The 23,944-nt window shown below is 40.0% G+C and overlaps 1 protein-coding gene across 1 annotated transcript in view; it reads left to right on the top strand.

Annotated features, from left to right (window-relative positions):
* The window catches only part of LOC145414545 (uncharacterized), a 266,969-nt gene that overhangs the window by 59,952 nt on the left and 183,073 nt on the right, over positions 1–23,944 (top strand). Inside the window, exons 5-6 of the mRNA XM_080284065.1 lie at positions 6,878–7,077; positions 8,234–8,309. Coding sequence (XP_080140191.1) covers positions 6,878–7,077; positions 8,234–8,309 — 276 coding nt within the window. The remainder of the gene's footprint in view (positions 1–6,877; positions 7,078–8,233; positions 8,310–23,944) is intronic.

Raw genomic sequence — 23,944 nt, 5'->3', positions numbered from 1 at the left:
CGAGGTATGTATTGGCCATCCAGAGTGATAACTGGGTGTGTTGAGGGTGTGTTTCAGTCTTTGGTAAGAAGTGATGATGATGATCACCTTTGCCCTGCATGACATGCAAGAATTGCATCAGTAGTAATTTCTCTCCTCCAGATGGTTTCTGTGGTTTGGAGGACTTCTTTTATTAGTGTGGTTAATCTCATTGTGAACTTCCATTTTGTGCACAGTGCTTGTCTGGGTCCCTTGCAAACCCATTTTGTGTTATATATGCATATATATATTTTTGAACTTGTTCTTGCTACTGTCATATGATTTATTTGTCTTAGACACACTTCATAGTGGAGAATTATAAATAGCTTTCATGAATCCATTCATTATGAGTGGTCATCCAAAGCTGAACATAATTATATCCAGGTAGCAAGAACATATAATGATGATGATGATGATGAGCAAGAATATGAATAAGATAGGGCATCCTTGCAGTGAAGGAATTAAAAGAGCGATGCTATAGTGGTTATGAAAGAGCTGCTGTCTGAAAAGACTCGAGTTTGATCCCAGGAAATAGTCTGATTACGGCATTCGAATTTTACTAAGCTTGATTTCTTAATCTTTCACAAGACCCACTAGCCTGTCATATAACCAATCACCAGTCATGAATGAGACAGCCCTAGCATGTATCAAATATGTTGACATTTGAGGGTTTGTAGCAGGTACATCAGAAGGACTGCTTGGCTTCAGGGAAGGGCTTATCAAGTCTAATACTGTTCCATAGTTGGACACTTGTAGGGAAATAATCATGTGTTGCAAGTACACGTCTTTCCATTAGTAGCTCCCAGAATCCCACCCAATTTTCTGTGTTGACATGATTCTGGAAGGTCCAGATCTTGTCACTTTGATTTAATTGGAGAAGACGGATTGAAAAAAATGAAGCTTCATATCACCATTTTGTATACTTTGTCCACTTTAACTAGGCCTGAAATTGTCATCTCTCCACCAGGAGATTTTTGTCCCTCAGCACCTTGATAATACTAGGCCTAAAATTGCAATCTCTCCACCATGAGATTTTTGTCCTTTTCACCTTAATACCCATACCTCTGTGACAGAATTACACAGTACAGTGGCACTTCATCCCTTCCACGGTATGATCTTATGACTAGCTCTGTATTCTAGTCTTATTCTTTTTTTGCATCTCACCATTCTACATGGAGAGAGGGTAGTTGTAGGCCAAGTTAAAGTGGACAGAGTATGGGTAGTGGGAACCTAAACCTTTTGTTAACAGAAGAAAAATGAAGTTTGTGCAGTGGTTCCTCCCACTCTAGCCCACATTCATAGTGTAATTTGTGTTTGTGCTATAATGGCACCTCTAAAATATCCCCTTTTGAGGAAATTGTGGCTTCAAAATAAACATATGGCACTCATGGTGAAATACGAGAGGAAAATGGCAAAAAAAAATTAATTGTGCTGATTGTTAAAGATTTTCACCACTGGCTCAATGAAGCTTCTGGAAAAACAAGTGCACATTCACTTTGTCCCGTGTTGTCAGCCATATTTATTCTCACAGCCACATGTGATCATTGTTGTGTGCAATCATACTAATTTATTGACGGTAATTAATTGGCGATTCATGGCAACTATTTTTGATTGATTAATGGTTGATGGTGATTGATGATGATATGCCAGAGAGTGCTCGTAAAGGGTGCCTGGGAGTATGTGAGAATACATGATTATGTACCAAAATAAAGGTGAGTGAAGTAAGTGCAGGAATTATCATGGCATAAGTATATTAAGTATTGTAGGGAAGGCATATTGAAGAATTATTGTTGAGAAAGTAAGAGAGATATCAGAAGTCCTACTGAGTGATGAGCAGGGTGGCTTTAGGAGTGGCAGGGGATGTGTGGATCATCTATTTGCAGTGAGACATAGTGGAGAAAGCTTATGAGAAGGACTATAAGATGTTTGTGGCATTTGTGGATTTGGAAATAGAATATGGCAAAGTAGACAGAGAAAGATTGTGGAAGGTTTTGTGCATGTACGGTGTAGATGGTAAGCTGCTAGGAGCCATCAAGCGCTTTTATGATGGTAGTGAAGCATGTACAAGGGTAAATGGGCATCTAAGTGAATGGTTCACGATCATTGTGGGCGTATGACAAAGTTGTGTGATGTCTTTATGGTTGTTCAGTATGGATAGGGTGATGAGAGAAGTAAAAACATGAGTAATGGAGAGAGGGATGGCTTTGGTAATGAATGGTTTATCTCATATTTGTTGTATGTTGATGATGCAGTGCTACATGCAAATACCGGACAAGAACTTGATAGACTAGTGCAGAGTTTTGCTGATGTCTGTGAGTGTTGTGCCTTGAGAGTAAATGTAGAAAAGAGTAAAATGATGGTAATCGAGAGAGAAGGTGACTCCCTGTGCGATGTTTGAGTGAATGGAGAGAGACTGGAATTGGTGAGAGAGTTCAAATACCTGGGTATAGTGATAGATAAGAGAGGAAAATTTGCAAAAAAAGTGAAAAGTAGAGTAACACAAGGAAGGAAGGTAGCTGGTGTTATGAAGGCCTTGATAAGAAACAAAGGCTTGAGTGTTGCATCTGCGTGAGGCTTACATGAAGGAGTGTTAGTGCCACCTTTAACTTACAGATGTGAGACTATGGTATGGCAAGAAAATGAAAAGTCAAGAGTAAGTGCAGTAGAGACGGGGCTGCTGAGGAATGTATCTGGAGTACAGAGGGTGGATAGGATTCTAAATAATGTGATTCGTGAAAGATGCTGAGTGAGGAAGTCTTTGGACACTAGAATCGAAGAGAGTGTATTGAGATTGCATGGTCATGTGGAGAATGGATAACAGTCGAGTGGTGAAAAGGTTTATCTGAGTAAATCTGAAAGAGGGAGGAGGTGAGGTAGGCCAAGGAGAAGGTGGAGGGATATGGTGGATGAGTGTGTGAGGAAAAGAGATTTGGAAGCCGGTGAGGCTAGGGAATTGACAAGAGATTGAGCTGGCTGGTTGAATGTTGTGAGAATTGTGTGATCAGGGATTTGGCACCCCTTTGTAACGAGACAGCGTTTGGATGGGCTTTATCAGATACGTTTCTGTGAAGCTACAGAATGTGGTGAAAGTTTCAGGCATATCAGATAGAGCCAGGATTCCCGGGGCGTGAGTGTATGAGTGAATGGAAGCATGGCCCATTGGAGTGGGCAAACTTGGGCTGTTTGGATATTGCTACTCCTCACCCTGCCCTAGGGTGGGAAAGGAGGTCCGGATGATGATTTACTGTATGTGAGAGTTAAATGTAACAGTTGGAGGGGGAGAGAGATTTGGGCAAATGAGTCTTAGATTTTGGCTGGGAGCTTTTTAGCATCATCAGTGAGAATAATATACAATAGCTACAAATATGTAGTGGTTTTTAGGAGAAGTTGTAGGGGTGTATGGATCATATATTTGTAGTGAGACATAATGGCATATATGGACTGAGAAAAAGCTTATGACAAGGTTAATAGAGAATGGAGCACTACAGCACTTCTGCCACGTTTGGTTTGGATGGAAAGCTGCTGATTGCCATAAAGTTTAATGATGATAGTGAAGCATGTGTAAGAGTAGGTGGATTTTGTTAGTGAGTGGTTCAGTGTGTTCTGGAGTGAAACAAGAGTATCTCATATCCTTGTGGATGTTGTATATATGAATGGGATTGAGAGAGAGGCTAAAGCTTGAAATATAGAGAGGGGGATGAGGATGATAATGAATGGTGGAGGTTGGAGTGTCTTAGATCTGATATATCCCTGTGGATGTTGTGTATATGAATGGGATTGAGAGAGAGGCTAAAGCTTGAAATATAGAGAGGGGGATGAGGATGGTAATGAATGGTGGAGGTTGGAGTGTCTTAGATCTAATATATCAGATATTGCTAACAGTGAGCAGGAGGTTGTAGGATGGTGCAGATATATTGATGTCTTTGAGCATGGTTTTGAAAGTACAGTATTGTAAACTTTGTTGATGTTTGTGTGTGTTGTTTTGAAGGTATTGTAAATGCAGAAGACATGAAGATTAACCCCTAAGCGCTGGGCAATGTTTAATGCAGTTGCCACCTCACTACCGGGCATTTTCTCTGAAACTGCTGAAAATTGCCTGTTTTCAAACTTTAATATATCAGAATTTTAGGGAAACGAATTAATGACCGTTTTACTCATCAAGTCTTCCTCTTGCGACTGAAAGTATCCCCAGGTCTGTAGGGCCTTGTGTTGGTGATTAATGATGTGAGGAAGAGAACTAATTTTCGGTGTCAGGGAGGTGTTTGTGTGTCTGCCTGCGGTGCTGACTGTGGCTTTGCTCTCATCGTGATAGCATACTCCACCACTAGATAAACTATACACTGTTGCATCCAAGGCATGCCTTATGGGAGTATCACTGAGCCCTTTTCTAGTATCCTTTATAAAGAGGCATGACAGGGGTGGATGATGCAATTGGCTACAGGCAGCGCAGATGGAATCAGACAAAGAGGAACATGAAGAAAATATCGTACACCTGTTGAGGCACAAGACAGACTGACTCATGCCTGTGTGCTATAGAGGGACTCCCTCCCTACCCTTTGGTGGTCAGATGAAATGGCGGCTGGTTCAAATGGTGGGGGGAAGACACTTGCGTGTATATGCGTCACCTGGCCAGACATGGGGTAATCATAATCGATGGTAATTGATTACAGACTTTTGTATAATCGTAATTGATTACTTAGGCATTTTTTTCAAAGTAATCACAATTGTAATCGACTACTCTCATATTGTAATTGTAATCATGGTTACTTTTACGATTACGAGGCCCCAGATAAGTTATTCTTCCACAAATACTCGTCAAGAATAAAATACTGTAGTTCAGTGTCAAACAGTCAAATATACACCATAAAAGTCCATATATAATATGAAAACAAAAGTGATTTGTAGGTTATCACTTACAAGCTTCCATATAATATCCTACGTAAGCTAGAATAATATCACCTGGGATGATCTCAGTTGGTAGAAAAGTTAATAGAATGAAAGGGTCAAGGACAAAGTGAAGAAAAGTCTCGGTGCGTGAATTTTTAAAACACATTTGTATTGCAAATTGGCAAAAAATTAAAAGAGCAACTTACTGGACATAGCACTGTATAGTATATTTTTATCCAGAGTAACAGTCGGAGTAACAGTCGCCATAGGTTCTGTAGAGCTTAACCCTATGTTCTTCCTCATGCAGGCATTTCTTATTAAAATGATTTACATATAAGATATATATCCTTAGAAAATACCAGTTTTATATTACTGAACGATGTTTTTGCTTTTAAAAACTAACCAGCTATTTACTTAATCAATGTCAAGTATAAAAGAAACGTACTCATAATTATATAGTGCATAACAGTACACTACATGGAATCATGATTGTAATCATGATTACTTCTTATGTAATCATAATCGTAATCGATTACTCTTACTTTTACTGTAATCATAATCGTAAACGTAATCTGAAATTTGCAAAATAATCGTAATCATAATTGATTACAGTACCCCGTAATCGCCCCATGTCTGCACCCGGCGGCCCCACTAAAGCCTGGTTTTGACATGTATACACGTCACCTGGTGGATGGGGGTTAAAGTGGCAGTTATTGGGTGAGAATGTGACCATGTGATGTGCTTGTGAATGAAAACTTTGAACTGGTGAGGGAGTTAAACCTCTTCACTGCTGATGGCATTGATCAATACCAAACTATTTACTGCGCTCAGTCAAAAGCTTTTAGGTGAATTCTTGGGAAATTTGTCCTGTTTGCCATCTTATTTAGGTTCCCTAGCATATACGCAGACACTGACCAACTCATTACACCATTAGCTGTAACCGATTGACATTTTTCTCATTTTGTTATGCACAATTATGTTACTTTAGCTACATTTCTTTTGGAAAATGTATCTCGGCTTTTCTTCAGAGTGTTAGTACCGTACGTACCTCTTCAGTCATCATGATGAAGGAATTAATTATGACATCCTAATAGCAGAGTATATGATTAACTTCAGTAGAGTTTGGAATTTAAATATGTGGTAAAGCAAATTACCACCAAGCAGGTATAAATAGGAAAATGATATTTCCAAATAAATGTCTCCCTTTGTATCAGCCATGTGGCCAACATACTGTGATACAAGGTTTAATAACCGATGCAGGTGGACAGTGGGCTTTGTTTTCTTGATCAGAGGTGCAACTGACCCTAGGCAGTGATTTTAAACCCAAAATATTGAAACAGAAAGACTGAAAAAGTCAACACTTCAGTATAGGATGGGGAGAAATTACCCTGTATATAACAAATGGTGTGGCAGTGAAGGGGTTAAGGACCCTAGGTGTAGTAAGAAAAAAGAAGTAAATGTGCAAAGGACTGGAAAGTAGAGTGACACAAGGAAGGGAGGTCAGATACGATGAAAATAAACAGAGGTTTGAATGTGGAGGGTGCAGAACGATTGCGTTAGGATGTTTTAGTGCTTGCATTGACATTGACATATGGGTGAGACTGGTCTTGTGTGAAAAAAAATGTCCAGAGTATGAATAGTGGAAATGGAATTATTAACCCATAGCCAGCGGCAGAATTATATATAGACTGTGCAAAATCTACTGAAAAATTGCGGGGAGACTATATAAAGATGCTTCCCTCAAAATTGTCCCCTGTGAATCCTAGCAGAGACCATATATAATCGGCAATGTGTAAGTGCCCTGGGGCCTCAGATATCCCTAACTGGCAACATACGGGTCGCAAGTGATTTATACAAGGTTTCTCACCCAGTGACTTAGTCTGTTCCCGCTCTTAGAGGAGATACAGCACTTCTTTGTTTCTCCTGTAGACCTCAACTTCTAATTTTTTTTTTTTATATTTGGGTATTGTAGACATAATCATGTCCTACACAAGGTGGAACATTACTGATGATGAGATACAACTTATTCTAGATCAGGATTTGGATGATGATTTCATTGATGATGATAGTAGTGATTCTGTATCAGATGGTGATAGTGATGACAATGATTGTGGTGATGAATCACAACTTGAGGTTGCAGAGGGGCCAGATGATAATCTGTCAGGTGCAGAAGTTGGTGGCAGTGATGACTGTACTCCAGTTGAGTCATTCTCCACTTAATAGAGAATGATTGCCATTTACCGGAGACATGGGTCAAAGAAATTTTGCAAAATCCTCAGGACCCACAGATTTTTATGTCTTTTGTAGACAGAGATATAATTGAACATGTAGTGAGAGAAACAAACAAAAATGCTGCCAAGGTCTGTGAAGAAAAGAGAAGGAAGGGGAAGATGATGAGAAAGAGTAGAGTTCTGCTGTGGAAACAAATGTTTGAGAGATGTATACCTTTTTAGGTTTGGTCATTTTACAAGGCGTAGTAAAGAAACCTACAATCTACTCATACCACTCCACCAATTATATACATGCTTGCAACACCCTTTTTGCTATGTTAATGAAATATAGCAACTGTTCCACGTTGCGGTAGAGTCAGTATAGATTATGTTAAAACCTTACATGCGGTAGAGTGTACATAATTATAGATTATGTTAAAACCTTACATATGGTAGAGTCTATATATAGATTGTTAAAACCATACATAATGTGGCATAACTATATGCTCCCATCCTGTGGTCTGTGGTCAGGGGCATCTATATAAAGGTCCCCCCCCCCCCTTTTTTTTTTTTTTTTTTTTTTTTTTTTAGATGCTTCTCAGTAACTGCAGTCTCTGGCTAAGGGTTAAGGAGAATGTGTAAAGAGTGGACAGGATGAACAATGTGGTAATGTAGTTTGTGCTTGATAAATGAAGAGAGGGTGGTTAGAAAGCTTACTCATATGGAGAGAATGGATGCAGATAGGGTGGTAAAAAGAGTATATATTACTGATTTTGAAGGTGGGAGGAGGTGTGGTAGACCAAGTAAAAGGTAGATGGATTTGGTAAATGAGTCTACAAGGAAGTGAGTTACAAAAGTCTGTGAGGTAAGGGATATGGCAGGATCAAATTGGTTGGATGATTTGTGTATGGAGGAGCATATGAGAAGGGTTGGCACCCCTTTTGAACCTGATAGTCATCAGATTGACTCTTCCAAATTGGCAGTTGACTACCACCCGCTTTGCGAAGCGTGCAGAGCGGTAATATTTTCAGTTGTGAGTTTGGCTAGCTGGCTTTGTTTGTGTGTGGGTAAACAAGATATCTCTCTAATGACTTGAGCTATCAACATGAAACTCTCAGGGTATCATTGGCCAGAATCTTGGACAAGCTAAAAAATGGGCATATGAGGTCAAGGTCACCAAAATGGCTGCCAAAGGTCAACCGATTGGCCTTTGGTGACCTTAACCTTGACCCTGAGTGCCCATTTTCGAACTTGTTCAAGATTTTGGCCATATCTTGATACCCTGAAAGTTTCATGTTGATAGCTCAAGCCATTTATGAGATATCTTTGTTACTCACACACAAACAAAGCCAGCCAGCCAACCTCACAACTGAAAACATTATCATTCTGCTCGCTTACCACACGTGTTGCGAAGCAAGCAGAGTGGTAATGCTTTCAGTTGTGAGGTTGGCTGACTAGCTTTGTTTGTGTGTGTTTTACATCCTGAATTTGCGTCAAATCAGAAATGGAGGTGCAAAATTATGAGCCAAGGAAAAACGTTCCGGATATGATGGTGTTGAGATCCCATCGTGAGATGACTTCTAGTTGACTGTCTGACTGGCAGCAGTGTGAAGTGCATTTATAAAGAAAAACAACCACAAAAAAAATATGTGTTCAGATGATTTGGCCAGTGGAATGGGATTCTGGGGGATTAAATGGTGAGTGAATGAGTGTCTAGCCAATTTCACTGGGTTTGCTGTTGATAATTCTTCCTGTATTGTGCTTTCTCTTTCCTCATCTGGACCCTACCTCACCCCATCACTTGGTGGGAAAAGAGGTCAGGATGATTATTATTATTATTATTATTTTTTTTTCCCAACTGTGTTTAAGAGTAAAACTTTACTGAAACAGTTGGTAAGTCAACAGTACTTCTATATTCCAGTGATGCCGCTACTTTAGTGAAGACTTATGTATGAAGATATATTGTTAACCCTTTCACGGTTTTACATGGATGTCATGGTAATTACCGTATTTTGTGGCATATAAGACACAGGATTGTGTAAGATGCATGCTAATTTTGGAAGAGCAAGTTGGGGAGGGGGGGATGACTCCTAAAAATACCCATTATAACCTTGTCTTCATATTATCATATTTACACAAATGCATACTCATCTTTCCGTATCTCCATTCAGTACTGTATTATTCATCAGTCATTAGTTTCATTATCATATAAGATGACTAAAGCTGTGGAACTCTGTAGCATAGTCATATATAAAAGTACTACAAATTACTTCTATCCACCTTCTTCTTTACAGAGTGAGCCACAAGGGTTTGTACATACTTATTCACCTCAAGGTATCTCTGTTCAGTACTACTGTATTCATCAGTCTGCTATACAGAAGTGAAAATCTGTAACACTGTCATACATGTACACAAGAAATTGCCTCTGCCCACTCTTCCTCTTTGTTGAGCTTCACCCAACTGAGTTTGTTCTCAGTTCTTTTGATTTCAGGTTAAGTGTCAACATGATTCTTGCAATGAGAATACAAAAAAAAAAATAAAATAAAGTTCAGTAAAAAGTTACAAGCACCTGTTCATTCTAATAATCCATGCTTGAGCAAGGATTTTCAGTTATATTCACCAGCAGACACCAAGGGTCAGTGCCATCAGTATTTAAACAGAGTTGTGACTGTCCCAAAATTTTTTTCCCCTAAATCATCATGTATGAGTTGCTACCCAAAAGTTCCAGTAATATGAATATTGTAGGAAAATAAGTTACCTTGCCTCCTAGTTCTCACTGTCGTCTTCGAAGTAGTCCCCATGGGTATGTATACAGTGGTCCCAGCGTTTTTTCCACGAGTCCATGTGTCCCTGAAAGGCTTCAGGCGTGATGGTCTTGAGCACTTCCTGCGATTCTGTCTGGATCTCCTCAGTCAAGTCAAATTGATGCCCTTTCATTTGTAATTTCAGCTTGGGAAACAGGAACAAGTCGCTGGGGGCAAGGTCAGGTGAATAGGGTGGGTGGGGAATGACTACTGTGTTAGTGGAAGCCAGGAACTGCTGGACAACAATTGATATGTGGGTGGGGGCGTTGTCATGATGCAGGACCCAGTCCTTGTTCTTCCACTGTTCTGGTTGTTTGCGGCGGATGTTCTCCCTCAGATGCTGCAAAACTTCACAGTAAAACTTTCCGCTGACAGATTGGCTGGGTGGGACGAATTCCTTGTGAACAATCCCTTGGATATCGAAGGAATCGATCAACATTGACTTGACATTGCAGCGTCATTGGTCTGCCATTGCAAAACTGCCAAACCACCTACACACCACGTTGCAATAGTAAGCGTAGCACAACAACACGTCCGCTCACAGACACAGCTGGTGCCATACTGACTCAGAGGGGGTGCTGCTGACTCCTAGCGGGAAAAGACAAAATGCAAACGGTTGGCTCCCTCTGTTCAAATTACTGGAACTTTTGGGTAGCACCTTGTACATCTTGTTTTTCTTAAATTATCAATAGCTTTAGTTAATTATGTTTTTCTGTCAATGAGAGGCAGTTTATAGAATGAATACCTGTATATGTGGCTGTTTTGAACAGAACCAGAGCTAAGTTCAGTCTGAGCTTATGACGTTCATCTTTGATTATACATGGGGACTTTTCAGTGTATTTTTTATGGGGGGTAGGGGTGGGGGAATGTGTCTTATATGCCAAAAATACAGTATTAAAATAAAAAATCCATTTTTCAGTAAGTCAGAAGCTGGTAACTCAGTTGTAATGCTTTACCATATTTTTCTTTTTGTTTTTTATATTTTCCCTTGTAAACTGATGACTTGTAAAAAATCTGAACCCATCATTGGAAGGCTTATAAAATTTTGTTTCTAAACATGTTCAGATCTGTAATATTGGTAGTGCTCAAAATTTCGACTTAAAAGACGTGGATGTATTGGCAAAATATTTTCTTCATTCGCATTGCAGAAAATTAGTCAGTCTTGACTTTACAATTGGTTTTTAAGCTCCTAGCACACAGTAAGCATTCAAGAAGTCAGTGCTGTGTGACGTATGCCAGTTAAAGCAAATTATGGGATCCACTCGACCAAGAACGAAGATTATTGCCAAGTGATGTAAAAGTGTGTGAATATTCCCTGTAATTAGGAAATGAACGTGAAGGGGTTAAGTGTAGCATGCCTACACTTGATGCTCACAAACTGTGACTGTTCAAGGTAAAACGGCTTTGCTTTCTCACATCAGTCCTCCTATGTCTGAAGATGAACAGTTCGGTTAGATTCTAGTGTCCATCACAAATACAGTATATATGGTTCTCCTCTTGAGTGGAAGGAAAAACAGTGAGTTTCTTAATATTTTGGATAACATCACAGATCCGTCTGCATCCGAGTGGGAGGGAGACCTTTCTTCACAATCTGAAGATGATGCTGGTGTATCGCTTGCCACATCTGTTGCTGCCTCGGGTAATAGTGTAATTTCTTTCTACAGTATTATGTTATTTTTATTTATTTATTTATATATTTTTTTTCTGTGGGTGACTTTGGCATTAAAGGATTCAAGCTCTGTGGGTTGGACACTTCATGCACTCTGTTGCTTCTATTCTTTCCTTCTTTAGCAGATTATAACAACTGACGAATATGCATGTATGCGCACACACACACACACACACACACACACACACACACACACACACACACACACACACACACACAGTGGATATGGAGACAGGACAACACGAGCATTGCTCAATTCCTGTATACCACAAATAGGTAAATACACACACACACACACACACACACACACACACACACACACACACACACACACACAATGGGCTAAGAAGTAAGTAAAGGGTGTAAAGTTTCATACACAAATGTTAATGGGTTGATATCTTCACATGAAGAGATTAATGGTCACCTGAGAGTAAATAAGTCAGACATTATGGGATTGATGGAGACTAAATTGAATGACATAGAAGATACCATAGGAATTGGTGACGGACACTAGAACGTTTGGAACAGAAGCAGTCTTGGAAAAAGAGGGGAGGTGGAGTAATGATACTGGTGAGGAAAGAGTCGAAAGACATGATTGTGGACAAGGTTGAAAAGGGTGAGGGTATGGCAGAGGTGCTGAAAATAGTGATCAAGAAAAGTAATGGTGGAAAAAGGGACCTTGCAGTGGCCTATGTTCCACCCAAGACCATTGCATGGACTAAAGGAGAATATGAAGAAATGTTTAGTGACACCAGTGAATGCTTAGAATGTTACACAACCGGAAGTAGTGACGTTGTAATGATGGGAGATTTTAATTGGAAGGATGTTTGCTGGGAAGATTGGTACACAGAAGGTGGAGAGGAGTCATGGGGAAGCAAAATGTTAAATATGGTAGTGAGTAACGTCTTGTGACACAGTGCATTAACCCCTTAACCGCGGGGCATCTCTTTCGTGACGCTCGGGAGCAAGGGATCATACCTCGGGGCGTCACATTTGTGATTCTGTGTTACTTTGAATTCGCCCGGGCTTTCAAGTTGTGGCTTGTATCATCTATCAACACTACCAGTGTCCAGCTATACTCAGTTCTGCTAATGTCACCTGTACTCCCATCCACTGTTGATAATTTAGCCATTTTTCTCCTGTCCTTGACTCCCCCCCTCCATTACCCTCTCCTCCCACCTGACCAACTGCGCTGCGCAACACAAATGCTGGACAGATTTTTCCACTCATTTTACCCATTGAAATGTGCCCTTTGCCCTATTCTTATACAAAATAATATATAAAAGAAAGAGAAAAGGTAATTGATACTGCCATACATCTGGAATGGGCCAATTATCACCTGGCAACACCTCACGTGTACTCGTTCGCTAATTTTCCCTGTTTATTTCCCCTTGAAATATGCCGTATGACCTGTTCTCATAATAAAAATACTGTCTATATAAGAAAGGAAGGGAGAAGTCTAAGTAATATTTACATTCACCTGGAACTATCTAATTTATTATGTATTGTCTAGATTTCCTGCCAATCATTTCATAGCGTATACATTAGTAGCTGTCACCACGCTGACATTGGCAGCCCTTCACTGCCCCTAGGCAACAGCATTCAGTTTATTGTTGTCATTCAAGGTGAAACCATGTCGTATTCGCAGCTGTCCAATTCTGCTGCTTTTTAGCCCCATGCAAAGGGCCCTGTGGCCTCTAGCCCTACTAAACCTCGTGTGGAAAGGGGTAAAGGGCTAAGTGACTGCTGTGGAATGTGAACTGGCTAATTTATCAATGATAATGATGGACAGTGACTACGATCTTTTTGGTGACTTAAACAGTGCAAGTGGAAATGTAAATAATGTTTAAATAATGTGTAAACAGCAAGTGAAAGCAATGAATGTAAGTACAGTATAACTGAACAGTGGAAAATAGTAAGTTACTGCAAGTGACAGTGCATAACATAGTGTAAATGAAATAGAAATGTAAATAAAATAGAGAATGTAAATAGAAATGTAAATAAGTAGTAATATAAGAATATGAGTATATATACTAGGAGTAATGAAAGTGAAAGTTTCACTCTAGCATGTATGAATACTGGGAGTTATGAAAGTGAAAGTGACAGATTCTTTCTCCAGATTAGTATACAGGACGAGAAAGTGAATGCCTGGAGTGAAAATAAACTACTAGTACTGAAATAAACTTATAGATAAATATTGTATATATAAATAAGTGTAATAAAGTACTAGAAATATAAAGTGTGAGTGTGTTTATAAATGACAGCTCCACCTCAGAATACCATCAGGGAACAAGCGCAGGAGGAAAGCTCGTATGCGCTCGTAATTTACATTGCTTTCACAGTGTTTTTTTTTTTTTTTTTTTTTTTTTTTTTTTTTTTTGAATATGGATTCCAGACTACTTGAAATTCATAGAATTGTGTTTGTAGTTAAAATATCAGTCAGTGGTAACCATATTACGGGGTATTGGAAGTTCAAAGTGGAGACTTCGTTACCCAACTTCAGAAGTCTCCACAAGTCCTACGGTAGACGACGAAGGCTCAACAAACATCCCAGGGGACAGCTGAAGGTATGTGCCATATGCATATTTAATTTTAATATTCTAGGACTAATAACTGATTTTTGGAAAATATTTTTAAAAAGTCAGTCGGAGTGCGAATATCCTCGCTGGACGTGCAAGGAGCACAAAAACAACCCTGCGGTGTAGGGGTTAACCCCTTAACCGCGGGGCGTCACTTTCGTGACGCTTGGGAGCAAGGGATCATACCGCGGGGCGTCGCTTTTGTGATTCTGTGTTATTTTGAATTCACCCGGGCTTCCAAGTGGGGGCTTGTATCATCTATCAGTACTGCCAATGTCCAACACTAGTCAGCACTCCTAATCTCATCTGTACTCCCATCCATTGTTGACAATTTAGCCATTTCTCCCCGTTCTTGACTCCCCTCCCTACCCCCCCTCCATTACCCTATCCTCTCGCCTGCCCGGCCGTGCTACACTAAGTAAATCTTCCCTGGAATTTTTCACTGATTTCATCCATTGAAATAAGCCCTATGTCCTATTCTTGTACCAAATAATATATACAAGAAAGAAATAAGGTAAGTGAGAGTGCCATACACCTGGAATTGGCTAATTATCACCTGACAACACCTCACGTGCACTCGTTCGCAAATGTTCGCTGTTTTTTTCCCCTTGAAATATGCCATATAATCTATTTTCGTAATAAATATACATGTAAGGAGGGAAGGGAGAAGCCTAAGTGATATTTACATTCACCTGGAACTACCTAATTTATAATGTATTGTCTACTGTAGATTTCCAGCCAATCATTTGAGTGCTAGACATAGCTGTTTCAAGAGCTAACATTGGTAGCACTGAATATCCCCTATGTAGGCCTCTACCCCGGCCCTCTGTTATCAGTTTACTCTCATCTTCCGAAGTGGGGGTACGTATGTTTCTTCTTGCTGACTTCAAGGACTTTTTCACCCCCATGCAAAGGGCCCTGTGACCTTTACCCCCTACTAAACCTCGTGTGGAAAGAGGTAAAGGGCTGACAATTGATAAAAGAGTGACTACGATCTTTCTATTGAGTAAAACAGTGCAAGTGGAATTGTAAATAATGTGTAAATAATGTGTAAACAGCAAGTGAAAGTAATGAATGTAAATATACGTGAACAATGGAAAATAGTTTTATAAGTTACTTCAAGTGACAGTGCATAACACAGTGTAAATAAAATAGAAATGTAAATAACGTAAATAAAATAGAGAACGTAAATAGAAATGTAAATGAGTAGTATTATAAGAATACGAGTATATACCCTAGGAGTAATGAAAGTGAAAGTTTCACTCTAGCATATCTGAATGCTATGAGTTATGATAGTGAAGTTGAAAGTGACATTCACTCTCAATGTTAGTATACAGGACGAGAAAGTGAATGCTACGTATTTTACTGAGTGAAATTGAATCCCTACAGTGACAATAAACTAATACTACTGAAGGAAACTTATGGATAAAGACTGTAGATATATATAAGTGTTATATAGTAATAGAAATATAAAGTGTGAGGGGTTTTATGAATAATAAATGACAGAGTGCCTAGAGCGAACTAACGCAAGTGCGACGATCAGACGCTCTCGTAATTTCCATTGCTTTCACAGTGTGTTTTTTTTTTTTTTTTAGTATGGATCCCAAACTACTTGAAAATTGTAGAATAGTGTTTGTATCTGGCTGTGGTAATCATATTACGGGTTGTCGGGAAGTGTAAAGTGGAGACTTCGTTACCCTACTTCAGAGGTCTCCACAAGTCCTACGGTAACCGACGAAGACTCAACAATCATTCCAGGAGAAAGCTGAAGGTATGTGCCATAAGCATATGTAATTTTATTATTCTAGGACTAATAACTGATTTTTGGCAAATATTTTTTGAGATTCTGTCGGAGCCCAAATAACCCCGCGGCACACGCAAGTCATTGGTAAACAAGCCCGCGGTGTAGGGGTTAAAGAGAATACAAGATTTAGAGGAAATGAAGAACCCTCTCGACTGGATCTACTGCTTAAAAAAAAAAAAAAAGTGAGAAGCAGATATACATTTGCCCATTAGGAAAAAGTGACCACATTCTCATCAAGTATATAATAAAAGAAGAAAGAGACATTGCAAGATCAGACTCATATAGAAATAGATGATACGGTTATGGTAAAGCTGATTTCAACAAGCTAAGAAAATACTTCACAGTATCTGGCAGGAGAAATTTCAACAAGACAAGAGGTACTCAAGAAAAATGGCATGAGTTTTTACGGATATACAAAGATGATAGAGATATGAATGGAAGGTGAAGATCAAGGAAAGAAACAAGCAGGAGTGGTTTAACAAGAGATGTGAAGAAGCAAGAATGAAGAGGGAAAAGGCTTGGAGGGGATGGAGGAGAAAGGGAGGAAACAATATATCCATACATCCATCCATCATCCAATCATACTTTGCCCCATGAGGAACGTAGGAGCCTGGGGCTAGGTAAGTTGGTCCTGACATTTAAGATGAGAGTGAAGGAAACAGTCAGTGGGAGAAACATAAACTGGAAAGGAATGATTATGTAATTATTCGAAAAGAAAAAGAAAAAAGAATTACTAAGAGAGTGTAGTAGAAAAATGCAAGCTCTTCTACGGATATGTAAACTATCTATCTATCTATTGCCAGACGTCTCAATCTCGTTTGGGGTGGCCACAAACAAATCGCCTCCAAGTCGCCCTGTCCCCCGCCATTTCACTGCCCTGCTCCCAACTCACACCCCCCTCTCTCCTATACCTCTCCACCCCATCCCTCAAACTCATCCTCGGCCTCCCCCTCCCTCTTCCCCCCTCCACCTCACTCACATACACTCTCTTCGTCAGTCTTTCACCCTCCATCCTCTCCACATGGCCAAACCACCTCAGTGTGTTCCTCATAACGCTTCCTATCACATCCACATCCACACCACAACGTTCCTTTAATCCTCATTCGTCAGCCTGACTCTCCATGTGACTTCACAGGCTCCTCTTAACTCCTTTCCACTGCTCTCACTCTTGACTTGTGTCCTTCCAACAACGTCCAAGCTTCACTTCCATACGTTAGAGTTGGTATCACAATACTGTCATGTAGTAACTTTTTCACTTCCATGCTCACTTCCCTGTTTCTTATCACTGCTTTCAAAGAATCAGCAACTTTTCTTCCCTGCTGTACCCTTTCAAGCACTTCACCCTCCAAACCTCCATCCTTACTCATCACACTACCCAAGTACTTAAACGTACTCACATTTTCCAATTCCTCATCATCCAACCTCGCTGTACATTAACTAACTTCACCTCTCTCAAAGACCATCACTTTACTCTTCCCTACATTTACCTTTAGGTTCTGCTTCTTACACACTCTCCCAAACTCATCCACCAAGCCTTGCAGCTCCCCTTCGTCTTCACTCAACAACACAGTATCATCTGCAAACAACAGTACAGGGAGTTTCCAAACACTATACTCTCTCACCAGGGCCACTCCAACATCCACTACCCTACCTTGTACCTCTTTTATTACCCCATCCATGTACAGATTGAACAGCCATGGAGACATGACACATCCCAGTTTCAACCCAACTTTCAGAGAAAAATTCACTTAGTTCACCATCCACACGCACTGCAGCCTTCACACCATCGTACATACTCTTCACAGCATTCAACAACTTCACATCTACTCCATATATTCTTAACACTTTCCACAATCCTTGTCTATCGACCCTGTCATATGCTTTCTCCAAATCCATGAAAGCCGCATACAACTTCTTTCCCATCTCTAGAAACTTTTCCACTAAAGATCTAAGAATGAATATCTGATCTACACAACCTCTTCCCTTCCTAAAGCCTCCCTGTTCTTCTCCAACTAATTTCTCTGTTCTTTCTTTAACTCTGTCAATAAGTATCCTACCATACACTTTTCTTATTATACTAAGAAGACAAATGCCCCTAAGATTACCACACACTTCTTTTTCCCCTTTTCCTTTGTACAAGGGAATAATTATACCTGACTCCCAATCCTCCGGGACTCTACCTTCCTCCTAGGCCAATCTGCACATCTTCCACATCCATTCTACTACTATCTCTCCCCCATGCTTCAGCATTTCACCACACACTCCATCAATTCCTGGGACTTTCCCCGATTTAACTTTCTTCATTGCTTCCACAACTTCTATCCTACTGATTTCTTCCTGTCTTCTCACCTCCCTCCTTCTCCCAGCCATTCCCCAGCCACTTATACTCGCATTACTTCCATCCTCTATGTTCAACAATTCCTTAAAGTGTTCTCTCCATCTGCTCACTTTTTCTCCCTTCACTAGTAATCTACCATTTTTATCTTTCACTCCCCTGCTAACTTCACTTCCACCCTGTCTTACTCTTTTCACCTCTTTCCAGAACATTTTCTTACAGTCCCTCCACACTACACTCAAATTCCTTCCATATTCCTCATCCACTCTCTTCTTACTCTCTCTTACTAATCTTTTCACCTCTCTCTTTCTTTCTACATATAACTATCTCTTCCGCCTCTCAACTTCTTCCACGCCCCTATTTCTCATCCATTCATTGTATGCTTTCTTCTTTTGTGCCACGGCCTGTCTCACCTCTTCAGTCCACCACGCTGTTCCTTGCACCCCCCTCTGTCTTCTCTTCCTTGCACACACCACATCACATGTTGCACATATTTCTTCAGTAAATATCCTACACACACCTTCCACGTCTCCCATCTGCTCCAATTCATATTTGCCCAATCGTTCCTCCACTTCTCTTTTATACTCTGCCTTTTTCTCATCCTCTTGTAACCTTTCCACTCTCCTTGCAACTACTCCTTCCTCTCGTCTTTCCCTTCTTCTATTCCTCCATCTTACTTGAATCCTAATTCTGGCCACCACCAAGTAGTGGTCAGAAAGTCCACTCCCCCAACCTCTATAAGCTCTTGCATCCATTACACATCTTTGCATCCTTTCATCCACACACACATAATCAATCATTGCCTTCCTTTCATTCAGTTCACCACCCACCCTTCTCATCACTCACCATGTATACCTTTGGATCATTTTATGCCTGAAGAGGGTATTGGCTATCACCAACTCCCTCCCAGCACAAATGTACACTAATGCACTCCCATTCTCATCTATCTCAGCAGGCACACCCAACTCACCAACTATTCCATCCACCTTCACTGATAATTAAAAAAACAAGGAAGGGATATACAGATTGAAAGTAGATGGAGTTGTTTACAAGGATCTAGGTGCACAGGCTGAAATGATGCACAAATGTTTTCAAACTATTTTTTCAAGAGAGAGTGACTTTAGTGAAAGTAACAGTAGACCTAATGACTTAGTGCTGGATGAAATACAAATAGATGTACAAGAAATAATGAAATTTAATGGAAAAACAAGATGTTAGGAAAGCACCAGGGCCTGATGGAGTGTCTATTTGGATAATAAAAGAGTGTAGAAAGGAACTAGCTGGAAGGATACATGACATCATTATGAGCTCACTAGCAAAAAGTGAAGTCTTCCGGGATTGGAAAAGAGCAAATGTGGCCCCCATATACAAGGGAAGGAACAAGGAAGAGCCACTGAATTATAGGCCGGTATCACTTGCCAGTGTTGTTGCAAAAATTTGTGTGATCATAGTGAAAGACTGATGGATCAGATACCTTGAAGGTACTAATACAATAACAGATTTTCAATTTGGCTTCAGAAAAGGAAGATCATTTACTACAAACCTTCTAAGCTTTTACTCAGGGTGACACATTGTACACAAGAGAGGGACGGATGGATTGATTGTGTCTTTTTGTACCTAAAGAAAGTGTTTGACAAGGTACCACACAGGAGATTGCTGTGAAAACTTGTAACATATAGGAGGTCCAAAAAGAGCTTCTTAATGGATGAAAGATTTTTTTGGGGATAGGGAGATGAGAACAGTCATAAAGGCCCAGCAGTCGGAGTGGTGTAATGTAATTAGTGTTGTACCTCAGGGGTCAGTTTTGACACCAGTCATGTTCTTGGTTTATGTAAATGATATGGTGGAAGGAATAGACAGTTATATAAGCCAGTTTGCAGATGATGCGAAGCTAGTAAGGAAAGTGAAACAAGAGGAAGATTGTAAACAGCTGCAAATGGACCTTGATATCTGATTGGTGTCAAAGTGGGAAATGCAGTTTAGTGTGAAGAAATGTAAAGTAATGAAATTTGGAAAGAGTACAAAGAGAGAAACAGGATATCACAAAATGGAGAATGAATGGAGTAGTAAAACTAAAGAAGAGAAAGACTTAGGAGCATTGTTTCAGACAACCTTTTGCCAGAAAATCACGTCATCAAGATCACCAGATATACTGGTACATATAAGCTTTTGAGAAACATAAGAGTTGCCTTTACTTACCTGGATGAAGAGATGATGAAAAAGTTGATTGTATCAATGATTTGCCCAAGGCTGGAATATGCAGCTGTGGTATGGTCACCACATAAGAAGAAGGATGAAAGAAGGATTGAAAGAATACAAAGAGCACTGCCCAAGACTGGAATATGCACGTGTGGTATGGTTACCACATAAAAAGATGGATAAAAGAAGTATTGAAAGAATACAAAGAACACAGACAAAGATGGTACCTGGCTTGAGAGAATTGCTGTACATGGAAAGACTGTTGAGAGTAAATCTCCCAACCATAGAAAAAAGGTTAAAGGGAGATCTGATTAATGTGTACAGAGTGTTCATGGGATTGGAGAAGCTTGATAGGGAGGACCTGTTTTTGTGGGACAAAAGAGAAACGAGGGGTCACAGAAAAAAGTTGAATAGGGCTACATGCAAGAGAGACATCAAGAAGTAGAGTTTCCCTTACAGAACTATTGATGCCTGGAATAACCTGGATAAAGAAGTGATAAATGCCAAGGATATTCAAGATTTCAAAACCAGGCTAGATGTTAGTAGTTATGGAGACAGGACAATGTTGCATAGCTTCTTTCTTGTAAATCACAGCTAGGAAAACACACACACACACACACACACACACACACACACACACACACACACACCATAATGATGATGAAGTAAGTTAGGGGAAAACCTTACTGATACATGCAGTACTTTGATATCAAACAAGCTACCTTTGTGCCGAGGTTTTTGTGGATATACACTACAGATGAGTGTATGGGGATGAAGTGTTACGCTAGCCCAAGATGTGTTAAAGAAAAATATGCCTACTAATGTAATACTGTACACAATAACAGAAAAGAATCCTGAAAGATACATTTAACAGTGTCAGAGAAGCTTCACCCTTAAATTGCTGAGTTGTTATCCCGTACCTTGTGCAATTGTTCTGGAAAATTAAAATTCCCAAATACGTGTTATACAGTATACACATTGCCTTGATGATAGAAAAACAGTTTGGGGGGTGGAGGGCCACCAGAGGGAGATATATAATGTCAGTTTTTGTTATAAGCCATGCTATTTTGTTTTCCATGAAAGCTGGAGAAATATTATAGTACTGCTAGTCCTGTTATTATTATTATGAAGGATTCAGCCGTGTTGGGCATGAACCCCTATTATTTCTGTTCGGATTATTATTATTATTATTATTATTTTTTTTAGGAAACATGCAGTAAAAACCTTATGCATTACACATCTTTTAACCGATCCAAACCTAGTTTGGAGAGCTTATTGATCTTGATGAGCCGCATTGTTTGATACCACAGTTTTTGAAAATGGTCACCATGTTTGGCCACCATATTAATTTTTCAGAAATTACCAAAAAATCTTCTTCAGAACTGCTGAATGTAGATTTTTCAGATTTTGTACATATGACCAGTCTGATATGGTGAACTAAATTTGTTAATATGAATACATTCAGTATTACCATTTGGCTGCCATATTGGATTATATAATCCTTAAAAAAAAAATCAAAAAATCATTCAGAAATCTCCAGAACAGCTCAGTGCTGAGCTTTGGAATTTTGCATGTACTGTATTGCCAGAGATACCTGGTGAACCAGATTTGTTCATGGGACTGAAATTCATAGAATCATTGGGCCACCATATTAATTTTTTGGAAGTTCAGAAAGTCATCCCACAACTGAAACCAGTGAATACAGAATTGTGAGAGTTTGCACAGATGACAAAATTTACTTAGCAAACTAAATTTGATAATATGATTACACATCTTATGGCCTTTTGGCAGCCATATTGAATTATATAAAATTTCAGAAAATAATTTTAAAATCTTCTTCAGAACATGTGTGTACAAATCTCAGAAGTCTCATATACTGTATTTGTCTATCCATCTATCTATTGCCAGACGCCTTAATTGTGTAAGCGGTGGCCACAAACAAATTGCCTCCAAGTTGCCCTGTCCCCCGCCATTTCACTGCTCACACCCCCCTCTCTCTTATAACTCTCCACCATCCCTCCATCTTATCCTTGGCCTCCCCCTCCCTCTCCTCCCCCCACCTCACTCACACTCTCCTCATCAGTCTCTCACTCTCCATCCTCTCCACATGGCCAAACCACCTCAGTATGTTTCTCCTAACACTTCCCATCACATCCACATCCACACCACAATGCTCATTCACTTCCTCATTTGTCAGTCTGTGTCTCCATGTGACTCCACATGCTTCTCTCAAATAACTCATTTCCACTGCTCTCACTCATGACTTCTCTCCCTCCAACAAGGTCCAAGCTACACTTCTATACAATGGAGTTGGTGTCACAGTACTGTCATGCAGTAACTTTTTCACTTCCATGCTCACTTCCCTATTTCGTATCACTTCTTACAATGAACCAGAAACCTTTCTTCCTTATTGTACCCTTTCAAGCACTTCACCCTCCAAACTTCCATCCTTGCTCATCACACTGCCCAAGTACTTAAATGCACTTAACATTTTCTATTTCCTCCTCATCCATCTCCATTGTACATTCATTGACTTAATTTCTCTTGAAGACCATAACTTTACGCTTCCCTATAGTCACCTTTAGATTACGTTTCTAACACACTCCCAAACTCATTCACCAAGCCTTGCAGCTCCCCTTCGTCTTCACCTAACAACACAGTATCACCTGCAAACAGCAGTACAGGGAGTTTCCACACACTGCCCCCTCTCGTTAGGGCTGCTCCAACATCCACTACCCTACCTTGTATTCTCATTTATAAGCCCATCCATATACAGGTTGAACAACCATGGAGATACGACACATCCCTGTTTCAGTCCAACTGTCAAATAGAAAAATTCACTCAGTTCACTGTCCACATGCACTGCAGCCTTAGCACCCTTATACATACTCTTCATGGCATTCAATACCTTCCCATTAACTCCTTATATCTTAATACTTTCATCAGTCCCTGTCTCTCCACCCTGTCATATGCTTTCTCCAGATCCATGAAGGCCACATACAACTTCTTTCCCTTTTCTAGAATCTTTTCCACTAAAGATCTAAGAATGAATATCTGGTGTACACAACCTCATCCCTTCCTAAAACCTCCCTGTTCTTCTCCAACTAATTCCTCTGTTATTTCCCAAACTCTGTCAGTAAGTATCCTGCCATATACTTTTCCCATTACACTAAGAAGACAAATGCCCCTATGATTACCCCATACTTCTTTTTCCCCTTTTCCTTTGTAAAGGGGAATAATTACCTGACTTCCAGTCCTCCGGGACTTCACCTTCCTCCCAGGCCAATCTGCACATCATCCACATTCATTCTACTACTATCTCTCCCCCATGCTTTAGCATTTCACCACACATTCCATCAGTTCCTGGGGCTTTCCCCATTTTGAATTTCTTCATTGCTTCAACAGCTTCCATCCTACTGATCTCTTCCTCCCTTCTCTC

Source organism: Coenobita brevimanus, chromosome 100 (assembly GCF_032717465.1).
Source record: "Coenobita brevimanus isolate Jiangsu-jjx chromosome 100, ASM3271746v2, whole genome shotgun sequence".
NCBI lineage: Eukaryota > Metazoa > Arthropoda > Malacostraca > Decapoda > Coenobitidae > Coenobita > Coenobita brevimanus.
Note: the sequence above shows the minus strand (reverse complement) of the source record. Positions and strands in the feature narration are given on the sequence as shown.